Here is a 24267-nt window from a genome sequence, read left to right as displayed (position 1 = left end):
CAGCTGCCATTTGTCACTTTTACGTTTTCAGTACTTCCTCTCCTGTCATATTTTAAAAGTTTTTGCAGTGCGCCCACTAATTCCATTTCAATCATGTACATTTTACAGAAACGTCCGCAAATATGACCAACTTTACAACACAAAGTCGGAAAAAGATGCGCAAATGAGCTGCAATGTTTGATTTTAACTACTTGAGCCCCACTACCCCACTGACAAATCCATGGGGGCTGCCATCTTGGAAATCCAAGCACTTTGATTTGCTGTTAGCCCCCTACAGCTGAAAATGGGAACTAAGACAGTATAGTGTAGCCTCCTATTATCCACAGTCTAAACTAAGACTAAATGGTATGATTAAAAAGAGTTAATTAAAAACACTGGAACAACTTTTGATGTAGGAATTTTTTGAAAATTGCTGAAAATTACATTCTCTCTGAATTAAAAAAGAAATTAAGTTGCCCCTTAAGAGTCACTACGAAGTGACAAGATATAGCTTTTGCCCCATGGCCTAAATTTGTGTCCAGCCATTTCGGGTTACGAACCTGTTAGCTGCTGCTTTTGTAGCAAATTGCAATAAGACGTGACTGAGAACTTCAAAGGGTCACGCGCGCATCAATGGCATTGCATGGCCACAGAGTCACAGAGCAGCAGAAGCATAAAACAGGCTTAATGGCCCTGTCACACATAACATGACCGAGGCCGAATGGCTCACGAAGGAGGATTCGAATGCCACTTGTGAAAAATCGGAGCCACCAAGTACGCCTCGTACAGCAGTCGCCACATCCATTCGGACACAGTACATGCACTCTACATTTGTGTGTCGCTCGCACTGGAAACCCATTCGAACGGCGGGCAAGATGAGGTCGTGCTGCCATCTGATCGTGCTCACGACATTTGCACAGCATGTCAAACGCAGACATATCGTGCTGTGGCCGAGAGCTGCACAAAATCATCTGCCACGTCGAACCCTGGCCGAATGGCGAGATCGAGGCAGCCTTTACACCAGCGGCCAAATGATGATGAATGGCGTGCGAGTGCCCATTCGACTGACTCTCAGCCGGAGTTGGCCAGGAGTCATTCACAAACATCCAACACTAATCGCAAGGCACTTAGAATCGCTGTCCAGCACAGCGCACACATCTGGACGGCTGTCATGTCCATGCAGGAACAGCATGGACATGATGTAATCTTTTAATGCACTTAAGGCAGCCATTTTTTGTTTGTTTTTTTCTGGAAGTGGCTACTGCCACAGTACTGTGTCAACAGGCACTGCATTTGTCTATTGACACAGAGCCAGTCATATTCCACTTTACGTCAGGCGTAGACTGTAACCAATCCCAATCCGGTTACTCCACTGCCACAGTACTATGTCAATAAGTAGCACGTGCCACAGTGTGTCAAATCCGAAAGTGGATTTATGAATGAATGTTAAAAAAAATGGAACCTCTTCTCCGTTCTCAACCTATTCAACCTGTTCTCAAACTTTACATGGGGAAGACGTCAATAACAGACACAATGGGCAGAACGATTTATGTAGCAGAGTCACTTATTAGCACTGAAGAAATGGCAGCATCTGATTGGTGCTGTGTCAACAGACAAAAGGTTTCATTCATGACAAAGTAGTGTGACTTTAAAAACAAGAATTGAGTGCACAAGTTTGAATTTATTTTGGATCTTCTCTAATCCACACAGGCTCAAAATTATACATACAGGCTCAAATATATACATCCATTCACTTAAATCTTTTAATAAGTGGAGCTGAAGGTTTGACAACACATTTTAGGCCAAAGCCTGTTAACTCCTTGTTAGTGATAATGACTGACTACAACTGGTAGTTTCTCCTTGACAGCTTAAAATGGATATGTTTGACAACACTCATTGGACTGACCAATACTCAGAACAATAGGGAAGTCCAAGGAATTCAGGGAGGTCTAACAAGGATAATTGTAGATTTGCACAAGTTGGGAAGGTTTCTTGGAGTCATTTCTAAGCAACTGCACATCCCAAGATCATCAGTTCAAATAATTACATGTAAGTACACATTAGTTGGATGTTTCACCACTTTGCTAAGGTCTGGAAGAAGACATGATCTCTCAGATGAGAGAAAATTGATTTGAATATTCAGGAACCACCAAGGCTCAGCCTGCCATGAACTGGAAACTGCTGGAACACCAATGTCACTGTCCACAGTGAAGCGGTTTTTAAGTCACTGTGGACTGGGAGGGTGCTGACTGAGAAAGAAGCCCTTGCTCCAAAATTGACAGCTTCAAATTAGACTGGAATTTGCAGCTGCCCACATGGACAAGACAAATGCCTTCTGGAGAAACAATTTATGGTCACACGAGGCAAAGATTGAGTTATTTGGCTGCAATATTTAGAGGTATATTTGGATGAGGCTTTCAAACCTTGTACCAAAAGGTGAGGGTTTCAAAACTGTACCAGCTGTCAAGCAGGGTGGTGGTAGCATCCTGCTCTGGGGCTGTTTTGCTGCCAGTGGTATTGGTGCATTGTACAAAGTGGATGGGATAATGAAGAAGGAAGACTACCTCCAGATTCTTCAACCTCACATAATGTCAACAGCTATGGTTGGAACTTGGCCACAATTGGGTGTTCCAACAGGACCATAATCCCAAACACACATCAAAACTGTTTGTGGGTTGGATAAAGCAGGCTAACTGCTGTGAAAGTGTTGGAACACGGACCCACAACAGGGGGCGCAAATTAACGGACAATGGAGGAAGTCAAATAGCACTTTTACTGTTGTGAAATAAGCACAACAAGCACGACAGATCACAATAGAAAATAATAAAGTCAATTCACAAAGGTGTCATGTGGGCAGGCTCGAAGATAGAAGACGTCTGTCCAAAGCAGAACTGGAACCACACGATTTCCTCCGCCACCGAACCCCGGGGATACTGGAGCCGCCAAGTCCCGAACTCCCAGGTGGCCACTGCCTCCGCTTGTCGGATCTGGTACTGCTGGCGAGGAACAAAAACAGTTAGATGTGGGTGCGTTTGCACCCAGCAACACGGATGGTGAAAAAAACCACCTCCACCTCTTGTCAGGAAAATGTGAGTACTTATCCAAAAAAAGGGTTCAGTACAGTCTCCAGCTGCAAGTACTCACCAACCACTGTCAAAACACAAGCAACAAAGTCACTGTCTGAAAGACAACACAACGGCTGAGTTCGTTACCTCCTCGGTAGAACGATATCTCGGCAAAGAGGTGGAGATGACGTCTTGCTGATATACCGATGCAGATCAGATGAGTGGTGACAGCTGTCATAGGTGATGAGTGTCAGCTGTCACCCCGGCTGCTCCTGTGAGGCGGCAGCGCCCTCTGGTGCCTGGAGCCCGCACTCCAGGCAGGGTGCCCTCTGGTGGTGGTGGGCCAGCAGTACCTCCTCTTCAGCGGCCCACACAACAGGACCCCCCCCTCAACGGGCGCCTCCTGGCGCCCGACCAGGCTTGTCCGGGTGGCGGCGGTAGAAATCGGCCAGGAGGGCCGGGTCCAGGATGAAGCTCCTCTTCACCCAGGAGCGTTCTTCGGGTCCGTACCCCTACCAGTCCACCAAATACTGGAAGCCCCAGCCCATCCTACGGACATCTAAGAGCCGGCGCACAGTCCAAGCCGGCTCGCCATCGATGATCCGGGCAGGAGGTGGTGCCGGACCCGGAGTACAGAGGGGTGAGGAGTGATGTGGCTTAATCCGGGACACATGGAAAACGGGATGGATCCGCAGTGAGGCCGGAAGCTGAAGCCTCACCGCGGCTGGACTGATGACCTTGAGGATTTTAAATGGGCCGATGTACCGATCCTGCAGTTTTGGGGAGACCACTTGGAGGGGGATGTCCTTTGTTGACAACCACACTTCCTGCCCTGGCCGATACGCAGGGGCCGGGGTCCGCCGACGGTCTGCATGGGCTTTCGTCCTCATCCGGGCCCTCAGCAAAGCAGAACGGGCGGCACGCCACACCCGACGGCACTTCCGTAGGTGGGCCTGGACCGAGGGCACACCGACCTCTCCCTCAACCACCGGAAACAAGGGAGGCTGGTACCCCAGACACAGCTCAAAAGGTGAGAGGCCGGTGGCTGACGACACCTGGCTGTTATGGGCATACTCGATCCAGGCCAAATGGGTACTCCAGGTCGCCGGGTGCGCGGCCATCACGCAACGCAGGGCCTGTTCCACCTCCTGATTGGCCCGTTCTGCTTGCCCGTTGGTCTGGGGATGGTACCCGGATGAGAGACTCACAGTGGCCCCCAGTTCCCGGCAGAAGCTCCTCCAGACTTGCGAGGAGAACTGGGGACCGCGATCGGAGACAATGTCTGTTGGAATCCCATGCAGCCGGACGACGTGGTGGACCAGGAGGTCCGCTGTCTCCTGGGCCGTCGGGAGCTTCGGGAGGGCCACGAAGTGGGCCGCCTTGGAGAATCGGTCCACTATCGTGAGGATGGTGGTGTTGCCCTGGGACGGTGGGAGGCCCGAGACAAAATCCAGGCCGATGTGGGACCAGGGGCGATGAGGCACGGGCAGCGGCTGGAGCAGTCCCGAAGCCCTGCGATGATAAGCCTTGCCCCTGGCGCAGGTGGTGCAGGCCTGGATATAGTCCCGGACGTCGGCCTCTAGGGACGCCCACCAGAAGTGCTGCCGGACAACTGCCACGGTTCTTCGCACCCCTGGATGACAGGAGAGCTTGGAGCCGTGACAGAAGTCCAGGACTGCAGCCCTAGCCTCTGGTAGGATGTAGAGTCTGTTCTTCGGTCCAGTTCCGGGGTCCGGGCTTCATGCCAGGGCCTCCCGGACGGTTCTCTCTACATCCCAGGTGAGGGTGGCCACGATAGTGGACTCCGGGATGATGGGCTCCGGTGGATCTGACAACTCCGTTTTGACTTCATCTTCATGTACCCGGGACAAGGCATCCGATCTGTGGTTTTTGGTCCTGGGACGGTAGGTGATCCGGAAGTCAAAACGGCCGAAGAACAGTGACCAGCGGGCTTGCCTGGGGTTCAGCCGCTTGGCGGTCCTGATATACTCCAGGTTCCGGTGGTCAGTGAAAACCGTGAATGGCACGGACGTTCCCTCCAACAGATGTCTCCACTCTTCTAGAGCCTCTTTCACCGCAAGGAGTTCTCGATTGCCGACGTCATAGTTTTGTTCGGCCGGGGTCAACCTGCGGGAAAAATAGGCACACGGGTGAAGGACCTTATCGGTCCTCCCGCTCTGGGAAAGCACAGCTCCTATCCCTGAGTCCGAGGCGTCCGCTTCAACCACTAACTGGCGACTAGGATCGGGCTGCACCAGAACGGGTGCAGACGAGAAGCGCCGTTTCAACTCCTTGAACGCGGCATCGCAACGATCCGACCAGGTGAAGGGGACTTTTGGTGAGGTCAGGGCTGTCAGGGGGCTAACTACCTGACTGTAGCCCTTAATGAACCTCCTGTAGAAATTAGCAAAGCCGAGGAACTGTTGCAGCTTCCTACGGCTGGTGGGTTGGGGCCAGTCTCTCACCGCCGCGACCTTGGCTGGATCAGGAGCGACGGAGTTAGGGGAGATGATAAATCCCAAGAAGGACAAAGAAGTGCGGTGGAACTCGCACTTCTCGCCCTTAACAAACAGCCGGTTCTCTAACAACCGCTGCAGGACCTGACGTACATGCTGGACATGGGTCTCAGGATCCGGAGAAAAGATGAGAATATCGTCCAGATATACGAAGACGAATCGGTGCAGGAAATCCCGCAAGACGTCGTTAACCAAGGCTTGGAACGTCGCGGGGCGTTGGTGAGGCCGAACGGCATGACCAGGTACTCAAAGTGACCTAATGGGGTGTTGAATGCCGTCTTCCATTCGTCTCCCTTCCGGATCCGAACCAGGTGATACGCATTTCTAAGATCCAGCTTAGTAAAGATTTTGGCTCCATGCAGGGGGGTGAACACGGAATCTAATAATGGCAACGGGTATCGGTTGCGAACCGTAATCTCATTCAGCCCCCTGTAATCAATACATGGACGAAGTCCGCCATCTTTCTTGCCCACAAAAAAGAAACCTGCCCCCATCGGGGAGGTGGAGTTCCGGATCAGCCCGGCAGCTAATGAGTCCCGGATGTAGGTCTCCATTGATTCGCGCTCAGGTCGTGAGAGGTTGTACAGCCTGCTGGACGGGAACTCAGCGCCTGGAACCAAATCAATGGCACAATCGTACAGACGGTGCGGGGGAAGGGTGAGTGCCAGATCCTTGCTGAAGACGTCAGCAAGATCGTGGTACTCAACCTGCACTGCCGTCAGATTGGGAGGGACTTTGACCTCCTCCTTAGCCTGGGAACCGGGAGGAACCGAGGATCCTAAACACACCCGATGGCAGGTTTCGCTCCACTGAACCACCACCCCAGACGGCCAATCGATCCATGGGATGCCCAAAATCACGCGGGAGGTAGAAGTAGTTACAAAAAACTCAATATCCTCCCGGTGGTTTCCAGACACCACCAGAGTTACTGGTTGTGTCTTGTGTGTGAGTAAAGGGAGGAGGGTGCCATCTAGTGCCCGCACCTGCAATGGCGAAGGAAGCGCCACCAGAGGGAGCCCTACCTCCTTTGCCCATCTGCTGTCTAGCCGATTCCCTTCTGACCCCGTGTCCACCAGTGCTCGGGCTTGAAGGGTTAAATCCCCGCTCAGGATTGTGACTGGGAGTCGTGTGGCAATTTGTGTGTGTCTCACTTGAATGTCTTGACCCCCCCTTAGCCCAGTCTCTAAGGGCGAGTGTTGACGTTTTGGCCGTTTGGGGCAGTCTCTCTGTGTGTGCTCTGTTGAGCTGCAGAGAAAACACTCTCCACGGATCAGCCTTCCCATTTTGGCCCTGTGCATTTCCCTAACAACGTCAACAGGGGGAGCTGTTGCCCCACAAAGCGCTGCGGGGAGGGCGGCCCCTTTTCGAACCTGGAAGGGAGAGGGGCGGCGCGTATCCGGTCACGTCCTTCGCATCGCTCCCGACGGCGTTCCTCTAACCGATTGTCTAATCGTATAACGAGATCAATAAGCCCGTCCAAATCTCGCGGTTCGTTCTTAGCCACCAGCTGCTCCTTCAGGACCAACGATAGTCCGTTTACGAAGGCGGCACGGAGGGCAGTGCTATTCCAGCCGGACCTCGCAGCCGTGATGCGGAAGTCGACTGCATAGGCAGCTGCGCTCCGGTGCCCCTGTCTCATTGACAGCAGCACGGCTGAAGCGATTTCTCCTCTATTTGGGTGATCGAACACTGTTCTGAATCCCCTCACAAACCCATCATACATCAGAAGGAGCCGTGAATTTTGCTCCCAGAGCGCTGTAGCCCAAGCGCGTGCCTTACCGCGAAGCAGATTAATCACATAAGCTACCTTACTAGCATCAGTCGCGTACATGACGGGACGTCGTGCGAAGACGAGCGAACATTGCATAAGAAAGTCCGCGCACGTCTCCACACAACCCCCGTACGGCTCTGGAGGGCTTATGTATGCTTCAGGGGAAGGTGGGAGGGGTCGTTGAACGACCTGTGGAACGTCACTGTTGCGCACAGGATCGACAGGAGGGGGAGCCGCAGCAGCGCCCTGAGGGCGCGCTTCCACCTGCGCGGCGAGAGCCTCCACCCTGCGGTTAAGGAGGACGTTCTGCTCAGTCATTAGATCCAACCGAGCCATGAAAGCGGTGAGGATTCGCTGCAACTCTCCGATCATTCCTCCTGCGGACGTCTGCGCGCCCTGTTCTTCCATTGGCCGTTCAACAGCCGGTTGACGCCCCTCGGGATCCATGACGTGGCCGAGATATCCTGTTGTGAAAGTGTTGGAACACGGACCCACAACAGGGGGCGCAAATTAACGGACAATGGAGGAAGTCAAATAGCACTTTTACTGTTGTGAAATAAGCACAACAAGCACGACAGATCACAATAGAAAATAATAAAGTCAATTCACAAAGGTGTCATGTGGGCAGGCTCGAAGATAGAAGACGTCTGTCCAAAGCAGAACCGGAACCACACGATTTCCTCCGCCACCGAACCCCGGGGATACTGGAGCCGCCAAGTCCCGAACTCCCAGGTGGCCACTGCCTCCGCTTGTCGGATCTGGTACTGCTGGCGAGGAACAAAAACAGTTAGATGTGGGTGCGTTTGCACCCAGCAACACGGATGGTGAAAAAACCACCTCCACCTCTTGTCAGGAAAATGTGAGTACTTATCCAAAAAAAGGTTTCAGTACAGTCTCCAGCTGCAAGTACTCACCAACCACTGTCAAAACACAAGCAACAAAGTCACTGTCTGAAAGACAACACAACGGCTGAGTTCGTTACCTCCTCGGTAGAACGATATCTCGGCAAAGAGGTGGAGATGACGTCTTGCTGATATACCAATGCAGATCAGATGAGTGGTGACAGCTGTCATAGGTGATGAGTGTCAGCTGTCACCCCGGCTGCTCCTGTGAGGCGGCAGCGCCCTCTGGTGCCTGGAGCCCGCACTCCAGGCAGGGTGCCCTCTGGTGGTGGTGGGCCAGCAGTACCTTCTCTTCAGCGGCCCACACAACACTAACATCAAGCTTCTGGAATGGCCTTTCCAAAACCACAACCTCAACCCTATTGAAAATTTGTAAACTACACTTAAAAGTCAGATCCATCCCAAGAAACTAACCAATTTCAGAATCAGAATCAGAAGAAGTTTATTGCCATTGCCAGTGAACAGGATTCACAGACTAGGAATTTGCTTCGGTACAATGGTGCAACATTAAGAAGAGATAAAATGCTAAGATAAAATATAACATATGTGTCAAAATAAGATAAAATCTAAGATGAAAAAAAAAGAAATATGAAATATGAAAGGCTGTGTGCAACAGAAAAACAGAAAAAACAGTACAGTTTTCAGTGCAATTTCAATGAACTATACCAATTCTGCCAAGACCAGTGGTCAGATATCCAGCCAAATTATGCCAGAAGCTTATTGGTGGCTCCCAAAAGCATCTGGTCAAGATGCAGCTTGCTAAGGGACATTTATCCAAATATTACTGGGGGTGTATGTGTATATTTGAGCCTGTGTGTATAATTTTGACCGTGTGGATTAAAGATCCAAAATATATTCAAAGTTGTGCACCCAATTCTTGTTTTTTAAAAGCTATTAATGATGTCTGCAGTACAGTCATTCCACCCTGACAAAAGAACAGTTCAAAAGCATCATTAAAGGCCTAAAATTACCATGACATTTATGCCCATGATGACTGCACGTAAACGTCTGAACACAACTTCAGTATTTAAATGCATACAAGTAACAATGACTTACAATATGTTTTGTTGTTGTTGTGGGTTTTTTTTGTTTGTTTTAGCTTTGTGAACATTTTGAGATTTCTGGATTTCAGTGTCAAGTCAGAGTTCTATATCACATCCACTATTATACTTTACACTGAGAATCAGTTTTCACTCCTTACACTGCCTCATAACTATCTCTAACCTTAGTGACATGAAATTTGGGGTTCCACAGGGGTCTGTCTTAGGCCCCCTGCTTTTCTCCCTTTATATAGCACCCCTTGGGCACATATTGTGGCGTTTTAGGATTACCTTTCACTGCTATGCTGATGATACTCAGTTATACATGCCGATAATGTCATCCACATAAAATCATTAGAAGATTGCCTTGCATCAGTGAGAAGCTGGATGTTTAGCAACTTCCTGATAAACCCTGATAAGACTGAGATGTTGGTTCTGTCATGTACTGTGTGTCATCCGATTTTCGGCCATGCCTAGTTTAGGGTTCTGTTTCATTTCTGTGCAGTTCCTGCATTGTTGGAATGGTCTGATTAAGGGGATTTTGGTTTGTGCTGTATTTGTGACTTCTCTTGCTCGGTGTTTCCTGCTTAGGCTTTATCTGTCCCTATTTCTCTTGTCTGTCTCCCTTGGTGCTTGGTGGGGGGCGTCACACTCTGTTTAGGCCACACCCTGTTCTAGATCTTTCCACGGGTGTTTCCTATCTGTAGCTCATTACTTGGTGCATTTAAGCTTCACTGGTTGCACTGATAATTTGCCTGATCGTTGCACCTTGTGCCACCACTTCTAGCTCTGTTCCTTTGTATTATTCAAGTCCTGCTGCCACATTGTGTTTTGACCACCTGCCTGTTTATCCACCACGCCATTCGCCTGATGATTCTGATCTGTTTGCTCTGTTTGGATTGCCTCTCTGTGTACCGGACCTCACTGATTAATTCAGTAAACATCTCTTTGAACCTGAGCTACTGTGTCGAGTCCCGCATTTGTCTCCAGCCTTTCCTGTTCAACAAACCTGATAGGTTCTTGGTCCAGTGAGACATCTGCATCAATTTGACCAGCTAACGCTTAGCCTAGGCTTGTGTGTCATACATCACACTGACAAATTGAGAAACTTTGGGGTAATTTTTGATCCTACATTGTTCTTTGACCTCCACATTAGAGATATTACGAAGACTGCTTTCTTCCACCTGCAAAATATAGCGAAGATTCCTACCATCCTGTCTATGGCTGATGCTGAGACCGTGATTCATGCATTTGTCTCTTCTAGACTGGACTACTGCAATATTCTATTTTCTGGTTTTACCGCAGTCCAGCATTATGGGTCTCCAACTGATTCAAAATGCTGCTGGCAGACTTTTGACATGATGCAGAAAGTTTGACCACATTACAACCATTTTGGCATCTCTTCACTGGCTTCCTGTCCTAGTGAGATCAGATTTTAAGGTTCTGCTACTAACCTATAAAATTATTCACGGACTGGCACCTCCCTGCCTAGCTGACCTATATCAACTCTATGTACTGGCCCCGGCTTTGCATTCTCAGGGTGCAGGACTCCTTTGTGTCCCTAGGGTCAATAAAAAAAATCTGTGGGTCACAGAGCTTTCTCTTATTGTGCCCCTGTTCTGTGGAATGATCTCTCGGAGTCAATAAAACAGTTAGATTCTGTAGAGACTTTCTAGTCCAGACTTAAGATGCACTTATTTTCCCTTTCGTATGGCTAGCATACTGGTATAGTATGTTACTATGCTTTTTACTCTTTTAATTCATTTTATTAGTAAACAGAGCGTGCCGTGGGTTCAACTTTATCTAAATTCTGAGTCTTTTAGTGAAGCTTAGGGCTAGTGGCCAGCGATCACCTTAGTATTTCTTTTTTTTTTTCTTGTTGCTTAATGCTGACAAATTATACTGTATTTGTTGTCTTTCTGATGCCTGATTATGTTTTTTCTCTCTGTTTGAGCTGCGGCTCCATCCAGACATGGGTGTGTTATCTGTTTCTGAAACCCTCCTGTCCTATGGACCGGCAACACTTTCTGTATATTCGTTTTGTGAATTGTTTTGTAATTTGTGTCGGTAGCATGGTCCAAGCAGAGGGTCACGCCATTGAGTCTGGTCTGCTTGAGGTTTCTTCCTCAGAGGGTGTTTTTCCTTACCACTGTTGCCTGTGTGCTTGCTCTGGGGGTTGGTAAGGTTAGACCTTACTTGTGTGAAGCGCCTTGAAGCAACTTTGTTGTGATTTGGCACTAAATAAATGAAAATAAATTAAATGAAATTAAATAGAACTTTATTAATTCTTTGGGAAGACTCCGTCAGAGAAATTGAGGTTCCAACAGTGTTTGACAGTAGCACTCAGGGTAAGAGCACACAGGGTAGCAAAAGTAGAAGTAAGAAACAATTTGCAAGACGTAAATACAAATATAAACTAAATACCAGAGATATTGGCTACAGCTGCTCCTCTCCTTCCCGTCCTCTGTCTTCCTGTTACTGTTACCCCCCCGCGAGTGAGGAGTTGTCCAGTCTGATGGCCTGAGGGACAAAGGAGTTTTTCAGCCTGTTGGTCCTGCATTTGGGGAGGAGCAGTCTTTGGCTGAACAGGCTGTACAATTTCAGTACCATTTATTCTGTTCTCATCCACTCATCATGTCCAAATATGAACAATGTAATTTGTAGTTTTAACAGTTTCTTCAACTATTAAAGGTTTGAGTAAGTTCCCTGTGCATCTCTTTAAACCAATCATGATTCCTTCTGTCTTTTCAGGTTTATCCATGCAGCAGGTTTCTCTCCAGAGCACACCATCAGCATCGCCTTTCGCATGCTTCAGGACACACCCAGAGAGCCATTTGCTCTCTGGCAGCTCACTGACAATGACTTCCAACCCAAGATGGGTGTGGTGCTGGATCGTAAGTAACAATTCTGTTTCTGTGTTGTCTCTCACACTGCAATTGACATGACGTTACCTTGACTCTCACATTCAGTGATTACATCCAATTTTTTCCATCAGACAAAACAATATAGATACTGCATCAGACAACAGGAGGAGCTGAGGCGAATGTAATCATCATCAACTTTTAATATTCAGTGTTTGCTTCTCAAATAACAGAAAGGATTCCGAAATTTCACAATAACATAAAATTAAGCAGGCTTATTTTCCTTCAACAATATGTGTGTCTGAAAATGTCTTCAAAAGTTGGATTACTTCAGCAAGAAAGCAAGAGTTGACTGAATGAATATCTTGAAATCGGTTTATGTTTCCATCTCACATCTTGCAGCACGTGACTGGATGAAGTGAATGTAATTTGGCTTGGATGTGTTATGTGCCGACGCGGGTTGAGGAGCGGACCTGCGTCTGACTGAACCCAGCGCTAAAATAACCAGAAAGCGGTTCCAAAAACAAAACAATTTTATTTTCCCCCTTTTGTGCAATACTCTGTGTACAAACATAAAAGTGCGTTTATCTGGTGGAGTGAAGGACGGCGCGCTCTCCAGCGCCCAAAGGGATCGAAGCCCGGCGCTTCTGGACTCACGTTCACCGCCAAACACCCCCCAGGTGGACACGACAAACCGATTCTGTGAAGGATAGAAAAGGTGAGGTAAGTCAGCAGCTATAACTAATATCCTTCAAAGGCACACACTATCAGCAACACATTCAGGTCTGAATTTAAGCTTTATGTAAATGAGCAGCTTCTCACAACAGGTGGAGGATCATCTGTCCGCATGCCACGGCCATGAGAAGCGAGCTGCACAATTCTCATCAATGTTCAAATATACTGCGTAACAAAATATCACATTACTATTAACATTTATTCAGACAATCAATCACCTCTGATGTGTGCTGACAGCATGTGTCCCTCACCCGTCCTCCTTCACAGGCACGATGTGTCAAACCCAGGCGCGGTCCTCAGCGTCTCACAAATGAACATCACAAGGTCGAGTTCCCGGCAATTCTGCTTGAATCACACATGGCTTAAATGCAGAACGCCATCTCATTATCTGCTTCAGCTGAACGTCTTTAAGGTTGCACGTGAGCATCATCCACAGGTGCTGCATATCACGTTGATGAGGGTGAAGGACTCTTCTGCCAGCACCTTCTCCACAGACAATAAATCAGTTTGCATACCACCTGGAGAGAAAAGAAAAGAAAAGAACACCAAAATGTCCAGCCAAACCCCCCCCAACACACAACAGGATGAGCTCGACCTTTAGCTTCAGACTGTCTGTGCCCCATTTAGAAAAGATTTAACTCATTAGAATGCAATATCACTCTATTCTCAGAGAAAATGAAAATACAGATTGATGTAGTAACCAATAAGTGATCAAAATCTATGTCCATCAAAGGTCACATTGATTGGAACCCACACACACAACCTGTGTGGAATTATACAAACTGCATGCATTTCTTTACATTTACACAAATTACAACTTTTTTGGTAACTTGATTCAAAATCTATTACAAGCTGTTGTTTTTGCTGCAAGTCCCAGCCTGAGGTTGTCATGGAGAATGATGTGCTGGAGGATCGTCGGGAGCCAATAAATCAGGTTGACCATCAGCACGATGATCTGAGACAATCAATGAAAAGTTGATAATTGCGAAAAATTAACAAAAGGGATTGTCAACAAGAGCCACCGGGAGTCGGCATGAACCGCATAGCAGGACAGAACAATCTGGCAGAAGTGGAGCAGAAAGTGAGGGTTGATATACGGCAGGGGTCCCTCCACCATTTCTAAGCAAAGTTGACATATCGGCTTATTTGCGTTGGGTTCTCCTCACTCATTTGATTTCAGTCCGAAATGTTCCCACTCCAGAGCTGTGGAATTAGGCTTTCAAACCAAGTCCATGTACTCTTCAAAACTTTCTGGATGGAAACTTTCCGGACATAATTGTCCCGTTGACTCTGCCGGCTGTTTGCTGCGTCACGCTGTTCACTCTGTGTGTGTGTGTGTGTGTGTGTGTGTGTGTGTGTGTGTGTGTGTGTGTGTGTGTGTGTGTGTGTGTGTGTGTGTGTGTGTGTGTGTGTGTGTGTGTGTGTGTGTGTGTGTGTGTGTGTATAGCACACACACAGTGGGCTGAGCCCAGAGCCGCCACCTCCTGGCAGCAGGCTGAGAGGGACAAAAGAAGCTTGTATGTAATGGCCGATTTATTGAGGCCAGCAAAATGTTTGTGTTCATCTTTATATATCAAACGATAAGTTGTTGCAACAAACATGCTGAGTCTCAAGTGTGTCAACAGCCACAAGTGTCTCTAACCAAAAAAATTTGTCACGATCTAAATACTTATGGACTTGACTCTGTGTTACCTTGACATTTTTAGATCTTCTTTATTTTTGCGAGACACATATATAAAGTAAGGAATAATCTATTTTAATTGGTGTTTTTTTGTTTTGTTTTTTGTTTTCCCTAGCTATGACCAAACATCTGGTGTACTTCAGTCTGGACTACAGAGGAGAGGTGCAGGAGCTGACATTTGACCAGCCACAGGTCTACAAGCTGTTCTATGGCAGCTTTCACAAGGTGAGTTAATAATCATAATGGCTGCAGTGAAACAAAAGTTAAAGTAAAAATCAGTGCTTTTTTTTAATTTATGTTTTTCATACAGTCCAAACATTTTCTGATTTGGGGTTGTAAATGGTGCCTCATTATGTCACAAGCTATTTCAAAACCAGTTGACTTGCCCCTCTGGTATTAAAATGTAATAACACTGTAGTGAATGAATTAGTACCATAAGGTTTTGATTATCTATCTATCGGCATTTCACTCATTTTAATTTGTTTATGGCATTTCAAATACAAAAATTAAATCAGGCTTCTCAATATAAAAGTTTCTAAAAATGATCTTCCCTTAACCCAAAAGCAAAGCAAATCTTTACAATTGTTATGGTCTGGACGCAAATTGAGGAGCGGTCCAGCGTCTGACTGCACCCAGCGCTAAATAACCAGAAGCAGTTCCAAAAGAAACAAGTTTATTTTTTTCTTCCCCTGTGCAATACAAAATAAATAAGTCTGGTGGGGTGAAAAGGTGGCGCACTCTCCCAGCGCCTCAACGGATCGGAGCCCAAACGTTCTGGACTCAGGAGCTCCGCCGACACCCCCCAGGTGGCTTTTCCCAAGACTGTACTCTGTGAAGGAGGAACAGAGGTAAGGTTATTCAATACTTTTATCAAGAAAAACTATTTAGAGGCACACTTATCAGCAACACGTTCAGACTTAATTCAGAAGAACAGCTGCTCACAGCTTGTGGAGGATTATCAATCCGAACGCCACAGCCGCGAGGAGCAAACGAGACAATTTTCTTCAATACTTAAATTTAGCTGCGCAAAAATGCCACATTATATTCACAAATAAGCTTTTAAGGGGTAATCACCTCTGACGTGTGCTGACAGCGCTTGCCTCTCACCCTCGTCCTCCTTCACAGACGCAATGTCAGATTCTGGAGCGGCCCTCAGTGTCCTCAAACGGTCGTCACACGGTCGTATTCTCCGGCAATTAAGCCCAGATCACTGCTGGCTTAAATGCAGTTCTTCATCTCTTCATTGGTACCAGCTGAGAGTCCTCAGAACTGCACGTGAATGTCACAGGTGTCATAGATCGTCCTGATTAGAGAATTGCACGTGAGTGCAACAGGTGCAGCAGATCACCGTGACAGAGGTGAGAGACTCTTCTGCAGCACATTCTCCCCAGAGATCAGCCCCAAACCACCTTGGAAGGAAAACAAACACAAAAACCACAAAACAGTGTCCAGCCAAGCCCCCCAACACACAACAATTTGATTAAAAAAAAAAAAAAAATTAAAAATATAAAAGCCAAGATGATGGGTTGCATAAGTAATCGGCCCCTTTGGTATAATACCTGTAAATAAGCAGTTTAATTGCCAGTTTTCTTCAGACAAGTCAGGGGATGGATACATGAACATTTCCAAGTCACTGAATGTCTTGAACTTTATTTATATCAGTTATGAAGAAATACAAACAGTATGACACTCTATGGTAAATCTGTGTGGAACAGACAGTTCTCAAAAACTAAGCGACTGTGCAAGAAGGAGAAGAGTGAGGAAAGCCACCAAGACACGCAGACAACCCAGAAGAAGTTATAGGCTTCTGTGGCTGGTTGGAGGAATTGTGCACAGTGAATGTTTTGCATTTTGTATCCCCAGTTATACAGCTTTGTGATGAAGTGGTACAGTGGAGGGTTTGATTAAAAAGAAGACCTGAAAGTTTAGCTACAAATTGCCAGAAGGTACATTTGAGATGCAAGCCTAGATTTAATGTTTTGGTGAAAGAAAACCCTGGGAACTGTCTATATATATATCCATCCATCCATCCATTTTCTTCCGCTTTATCCGGAGTCAGGTCGCGGGGCAGCAGCTCAAGCAAAGCTGCCCAGACCTCCCGAACCACACACACATCCCCCAGCTCCTAGCTTTAAATGAGCTGGGTTGTCCATTCCTTTCATTTCTGAAGCCATCTCCGTTAGACACCAAGCTCAAAGATCTTTGTGATTAGTCTGTTAATTTGGATTTTTTTTAATGGCGTTGCCTGTGGTTACAGATCATTATTTAAGCGTGTTGACTGTCTCTCCTATGATTGGCAGGTTCACCTGTCTGTCAGCCAGGTCAGTGTGTCCCTGTCTGTGGACTGCCAGCGTGTGGGTGAGAGGCCGGCTCGTCCTCTTGGCAGCCTACCAACGGATGGATTTGAGATGCTGGGAAAACTTGTGAAGACCAGAGGACCAAATAGTGGATCTGCCCCAGTACGTTCTCATCAGTTCTGTAAACTATACTTCCTGAACATGTCTAAAGATGTTGGTCTCTTTTTGAGCTTTATAGCTGACATTGCGGTACACAGGTACAGGCCATATATCCTGCAAGAAAATGTTTTTTTTTTTTTTATTAATAACTATTGGTGTTACATATGTCCTACAAAGACATGCACCAGGCAGCAGTTGTTTTGAATTCTGCACTGTGGTCAACCTGTGTCCTTAATTTTCTCCAGTTCCAGCTGCAATCATTTGAAATCGTCTGTAACACCACGTGGGCCTCAGAGGATACCTGCTGTGACCTGCCCGGACGGGTTAGTGTCTTTGTTGTTTATTGCCTTTTATTATGTATTTACCTTTGTGTTAATTTTTGTAACAGTATGGAACTGATAACCTTCTTAATTGCTGAGCTCCTTAGCAGTTCTTTCAGGGACAGACAAGATTCCCTTAAAATTAACAGCCAGTATTTCAAAACCACATCAGGCTTAGTCTGGGAGCATGCACTGGTGCTGCTTGTTGACACACTGACCACATTATGGCCCCACCCTCGATTCTGGATGGGAACCACCCAGACAGACAACCAGTTCACCATCTCCTCAAAGTGGCCATGTGTCTGTCACAGTCAGTGGATATGTAGGCACCCCCTTGGCCTTTTCCAGTTGCTGGTCTCTTCAACAGTGAGGCACCTGCACAATGGATCATACCCAGAGAAAACAAAGAAGAGCCTTTGTCATTGTACATATACATACATACAACGAAATTTGTCATCTTTCAATCAATCAATCAATCAACATTTATTTATAAAGCGCTTTACAGCACCGACTGGTGTCCAAAGTGCTTAACATTAAAAACACAAAACACATATAAAATAAAATTTTAAAACAACACATAAAAAATAACATAAAAATAACAGAACATGTCACCTCCCCACTAAGTGTTAAAAGCCATTTTAAATAAATAAGTCTTTAAATTAGATTTAAAGTGCTAGGTCAGGAATAGTACATAACTCAAGAGGTAGCTCATTCCACGGTCTGGGGCCAGCTACCGCGAAAGCATGATCACCCCAGCATTTATATCTTGACCTTGGAACATCTAAGTAAAGCTGGCCAGACGCCCTTAATGTCCTACTGTAGGTGCACAAAGTTAAAATTTCAGACAAGTAGGGAGGTGCAAGGCCATAAATAGCTTTAAAAACAAACATTAAAATTTTAAAATCAATTCTAAAACGAACTGGAAGCCAGTGGAGTGAGTACAGGACAGGCGTAATATGCTCACGTCTAAAAGTGTTTGTTAAAAGACGAGCAGCAGCATTTTGCACCAACTGGAGACGTGCAAAAGACTGATTAATGCCCGAATAAAATGCATTACAATAATCAAGTCTGGAGCTGATGAAAGCATGAATGGCCATCTCAAGATCACGTCTACTGAGGAAGTGCTTTATTTTAGCCAAAAGGCAAAGTTGGAAAAAACTAGCTTTGACAACAGAATTCATCTGTTGATCGAACCTCAAACAGCTGTCAAATATCACTCCCAAATTCTTGACAGCTGGTTTTACATAGATAGCCAAAGCACCAAAATTTGGTGTTACTACATTTGGTATGCCAGAGCGCTCAAACACCATGATCTCAGTTTTACCATCATTCAGGTAAAGGAAGTTTTGGGACAGCCACTGCTTTACATCACGAATACAATTAAATAATGATGACAAAGCATCACTCCCATTAGTCCTCACAGGCAGATAGATTTGCAGATCATCTGCATAACAATGAAAGGACAGGTTGTGCTGGATTATAATTGACCCCAATGGCAGAATGTACAAAGAAAATAGAATTGACCCAAGGACAGAACCCTGCGGCACTCCACAAGACAGATGAACAGTTGATGAGGAGAGGTCCCCAATCATGACAGAAACGCTCCTTTCAGCCAAATATGATCTAAACCACTTAAGTGCAGTACCATGAATGCCAATAAAATGTTCTAACCGGGAAACAAGTACTGTGTGATCCATAGTATCAAAGGCTGCTGTGAGGTCCAACAGAACCAGCACAGCAGGATTCCCTGCATCCACTGACAAAGTGTTGTCATTATGAACTTTTAAAAGTGCTGACTCAGTGCTGTGTTGTGATCTAAACCCAGATTGGAATTTTTCAAGGATGAGATTGTCTTCTAAAAATGATTGTAACTGTAAAAAGACAACCTTTTCTAAAACCTTAGACAGAAATGGCAGATGAGACAAAGGTCTAAAATTGGATAAAACTGATGAGTCCAGGTGAGGTTTTTTAAGAAGAGGTCGAACCACAGCATGTTTAAAAGCAGCTGGAACAGACCCTGATCTAAGACAAGCATTGATAAAAGTTAGGAGACCCGCCCCAACAGTATTAAAAACCTCCTTCAGCACCTTAGCTGGAACATCTGAAGGACAACTTGTAGGTTTTATGTGTTTTACAACATCAGCGAGAGATGCAAAAGAAATGGGCTCAAACTGTTCGAGCACAGCAGAATGTGCACGAGGAGCAGACAACTCAACATTACAGCTCTGATCAGCGTTCTGTCTGACTGATGAAACCTTATCAATAAAAAACTGAAGAAACTCCTCACAAGTTGTGGTTGTAGCGTCCAACAAAACAGAGGTATGTGGATTTACAACTGAGTTTATAGTCTGAAATAACACACTGGGACGATGACAACTGCTCAAAATAATATGAGACAGATATTGTGCTTTTGCCTCCTTTACAGCCTTCTGATAGTCAGACAGACTGTCCCTCAGAAAGCCCAGAGACACCTGTAGTTTGTCCTTTTTCCATTTTCTCTCTGCCTGTCTGTAGTGTTGCCTGAGGGCACGGGTCGTGGCATTTAACCAGGGGTCGGATTTTGATTTCCTGGATTTGCAGTGCATCGGTGCAACAGAGTCCAAAATGACTGTGCATGTAGAGTGGAAAGAAGAGAGGATGTTATCTGGGAGTAATGGAGAAACCAGTCCATTCATGGCATAAAACTGAGAGTCCATGAAGGCAGCAGCAAAGTCGTCCGATGTCCAGGAGGTGACCAAACGGCGGCGAGAGACAGGAACAAGTGGCTTACTAGCAGATGGAGGAGCAATAAATTCAAAAATAACAGGAAAGTGATCTGAAATAGCAATGTCTGATATGTCCTTAAGGGAAACTGAGAGCCCAAAAGAAATAACCACGTCCAAGGTGTGTCCAAGATTATGTGTTGGTCCATCCACAACTTGTGTTAGACCAAAAGAGTTTAGGAGGCTGATTAGAAGGACAACAGATATGAATATTAAAATCACCACAGACCAAAAATGTATCATATTTTGCGATAAAATCTGCCAGAAACTCAGAAAACTCCTGAATAAAATCCTTATTAAATTTTGGTGGATGATAAACAACAGCACAGAGCACAGGACAGTCAAACTCCATCACAAACAACTGAAGTTCAAAAGTGAAGTAGACATTAGAAGATAAAAATCGGCATTTAAAGCTGTCTTTAAAAACCGTGGCCACACCACCTCCACGACCTGATGCTTGCGGGGAGCTGAAAAATGAGCAGCGGGGGGGGGAGGAGGAGGTCAGAGAAGGCGCTATTTTCACCTGGTTTCAGCCAGGTCTCCGTTAACAGGAGAAAGTCCACAGCACGACTGGAGAAAAAGTCATTCAAAATGAAAGTCTTAATTGTGAGTGACCTTGTGTTGACGAGCGCCACACGGACTGAGTGCACATCAGTCTGCTGGAAGACACGACTGAGCGAGTGCAGATTCTCCTGCACACAGCCCCGTCTGCAGCTCCTCACAGGACGGCGACGCGGAAGTGGAGACCCGGCACCCCGGACAACCGGCCGGAGCCACTGATAGCGAAAAGTCAGGGAACACCGCACGTCGTAGCCATCATATGGTGTGAAGAATCCGGCTATGAATTGTCGTGGAGCATGTTTGTGGGAAACAGCCAGGCACACTCTGAGCCGAACACGGACTCCTCCTCTCTCCCGCGTCCTCTGCGGCGCTTCGCCGAGGCAACACGCCAAGCAGCCGTCGTAGAAAGTCTGGTACGGACGCTAAGACGGGCGGCGGGGGCAGCCGCGTCTTTATTTAATCCATCCTAAAGGCCCTGTCACACTTTGACGATTTAGCCAGCATATGCCTGCCATATTAAAAACGCTGCCACATGCTGTCGTACGTCTAATACATTAATGCAGCTGTCACAGCTTGACGATTATCCAGCATCTGCCGACATCCCCGTTTCAACCCAGTGGTTCTGGTCGGTACTGCACAGTGTGATGCACATCAGAAACAGAGTAATTTAACATTATTATTATTTTTTAATTTTCATTTTTTATCTTGGTGGACCATTTTGATTGTGTACAGAATGCTGATGAGTGGACTGGCTGTGGTAAACGCTGTCGTGAATGAATGGAGGGCTGTCTCTATGTTGAAAGCGCCAGCTGCTTCCTGATCAGCGGATCTGATCAGATCTATGATGACAAATAAAAGCGCTCGTTCATTAGCATGTTTTCCATGACATGATTAAAAAAAAAACACCTGGACTGATACAGTGACTGCTGAATGCTATGTGCCCTGAGGTTCAGATGGTTTTTACATCAAAGTTGGGGGAAAAAATTAATCACAGGCCAGAATAACTATAAACAGGAGGAGGAGAAGGTAGCATCATCATCAAGTATCATTTGTTCAAGGAATCAAGGAAAAAACTGACCGCCCATCAAAAACTGCCACCCAGAGGTCATTTATTTCTGTATGTATATTGTACTGTTTGTCTTGAATGACCAAAAAAAATCAATCAAAATTATTGTAATATTCCATATATATGACTGTAGCTTGTGTCTTCTATTAATGAGTGAAATTAAATCAGAAAATAATTTTATATAAATGAAAATGGCATTGCCTCTCCGGGAACCATCACCTTATTGTGGTGGAGAGGTTTGTGTGCCTGTATGAACCTGAGAGCTGTGTTGTCTGGAGCCTTTGTGCTCCTGGTAGGGTCTCCCATGGCAAATTGGTCTCAGGCGAGAGGCCAGGCTAAGAATGGTTCACAAGACACCATGACGGAACGAGGCAGAGGAAATGTGACCCAGAGGAAGCACGAGGCTCACGTCTGGAGCCAGGCCTGGATGGAGGGCCCGTCAGCAGCCTGTTGGCTGGGCTTGCCACGGAGCCCAGTCGGGCACAGCCCGAAAAGGCAATGTGGACCTTCCATCTCCACCCCATGGGCTCACCACCCGCAGGGTGTCATGTGCGCTGTCCCATGGGTGGCAGTGAAAGTCAAGAGCCTCAGCGGACCAGACCCAGGCACCATGGGCTAGCTCTGGGGTTGTGGAACGTCACCTCGCTGTGGGGGAAGGAGCCGGACCTTGTGTGGGAGGTGGAGCAACACCAGATAGATATGGTGGGCCTCACCTCCACACAAAGCCTTTGCTCCGGAACCATTCTCCTTGATAGGGGTTGACCTTATTCTTCTCTGGAGTTGCCAAGGGTGTGAGGCACCGGGCGGGTGTGGGGATACTCACGAGTCCCCAGCTGAGCACTGCTATGTTGGAGTTTACCCTGGTAGATGAGAGGGTCACCTCCCTGCGCCTTCAGGTAGCAGGGGGGAAAACTCTGGCTGTTGTTTGTGTGTATGCACCGAACAGCAGTTTGGAGTATTCAGCCTTCTTGGAGTCCTTGAATGGAGTCCTGTATGGGGCTCCGATGGGGGACTCCATTGTTCTGCTGGGGGACTTCAGCGCACATGTGGGCAATAACAGAGACACCTGGAGAGGCGTGATTGGGAGGAATGGCCTCCCCAATCTAAACCCGAATGGTCGTTTGTTATTGGACTTCTGTGCTAGTCACGGACTGTCCATAACGAACACCATGTTCGAACATAAGGATGCTCATAAGTGTACATGGTACAAGAGCACCCTAGGCTGAAGATTGACTATCGATTTTGTGATTGTATCATCTGATCTGAAGCTGCATGTTCTGGACACTTGCATGAAGAGAGGGACAGAGCTGTCAACTGATCACCATCTGGTGGTGAGTTGGATCAGAGGATGGGGGAGGGCTTTGGACAGACCTGGTAAGCCCAAACGGATAGTGTGTGTGAACTGCGAACGTCTGGAGGTGCCCACTGTACGGCAGATCTTCAATTCACACCTCCGGCGGACCTTTTCTAGCATTCCTGTGGAGGTTGGGGCATTGAACCATAATCGACAATGTTCAAAGCTTCCATTGCTGAAGCTGCAGCGGGGAGCTGTGGCCTGAAGGTCTTGGGTATCTCAAGGGGCGGCACCCCTCGAACACTGTGGTGGACACCAGTGGTCTGGGAAGCCATCTGACTGAAGAAGGAGTCCTTCAGGGATATGTTATCTTGGAGGACTCTGGAGGAAGTTGCAAGGTACCGACGGGCCCAAAGGGCAGCAGCCTCTGCTGTGGGGGAGGCAAAGCAGTGGGTGTGGGAGGAGTTCAGCGCAACCATGGAGAAGGGCTTTTGGTTGGCACCAAGGTGCTTCTGGCAGGCCATGAGGCACCTCAGGAGGGGAAAATGGGGAACCAGCCAAGTTGTCTACAGTAAGGATGGGACTTTTTTGACCCCAACTGATGATGTAATCCAGTGCTGGAAGGAACACTTTGAGGAACTCCTGGATCAGACTCCGTAGTGGAAAACCCCGGGGGTTGATGAGATCCGTCCAGTAATGCTGAAGGCTCTGAGTGTGGAAGGATTGTCTTGGATGAGACGTCTCTTCAACAATGAATTGAGGTCTGGGACAGTGCCTAAGGAGTGGCAGACTGGGGTGGTGGTCCCCATATTTGAGTAGGGGGACCACAGATTGTGTGCCAACTACAGGGGCATCACACTACTCAGCATCCCTAGTAAAGTCTACTCCAGGGTGCTGGAAAGGCGGGTTCGGCCAATAGTGGAACCTCTGATTGAAGAGGAACAATGCAGGTTCCATCCTGGTCGCGGAACAACTGACCAGCCCTTCACTCTCACAAGTATCCTGAAGGGTGCCTGGGAGTACGTATGCCCATCCAGTCTGCATGTGTTTTGTGGACTTGGAGAAGGCATTTGAACGGGTACCCCGGGAGATACTGTGGTAGGTGCTGCGGGAGTATGGAGTGAGGGGGTCTCTTCTCAGGGCCATCCAATCTCTGTACTCACAAAGCAAGAGCTGTGTACGGGTACCCAGCAGTAAGTTGGACTCATTTCCGGTGGGGGTTGGCCTCTGCCAGGGCTGTGCCTTGTCACCGATCCTG

At 47.1% G+C, this 24267-nt stretch overlaps 1 protein-coding gene across 1 annotated transcript in view; it reads left to right on the top strand.

The window, feature by feature from the left end:
- Window positions 1-24267, top strand: part of LOC117512161 (collagen alpha-1(XX) chain) — a 166271-nt gene that overhangs the window by 117221 nt on the left and 24783 nt on the right. The window contains exons 26-29 of the mRNA XM_034172138.1: window positions 12025-12167; window positions 14666-14775; window positions 16851-17009; window positions 17252-17329. Of these exons, the coding sequence (XP_034028029.1) occupies window positions 12025-12167; window positions 14666-14775; window positions 16851-17009; window positions 17252-17329 (490 nt within the window). The remainder of the gene's footprint in view (window positions 1-12024; window positions 12168-14665; window positions 14776-16850; window positions 17010-17251; window positions 17330-24267) is intronic.

The sequence above is a fragment of the Thalassophryne amazonica genome, chromosome 6 (assembly GCF_902500255.1).
Source record: "Thalassophryne amazonica chromosome 6, fThaAma1.1, whole genome shotgun sequence".
NCBI classification, from domain to species: domain Eukaryota; kingdom Metazoa; phylum Chordata; class Actinopteri; order Batrachoidiformes; family Batrachoididae; genus Thalassophryne; species Thalassophryne amazonica.
Note: the sequence above shows the minus strand (reverse complement) of the source record. Positions and strands in the feature narration are given on the sequence as shown.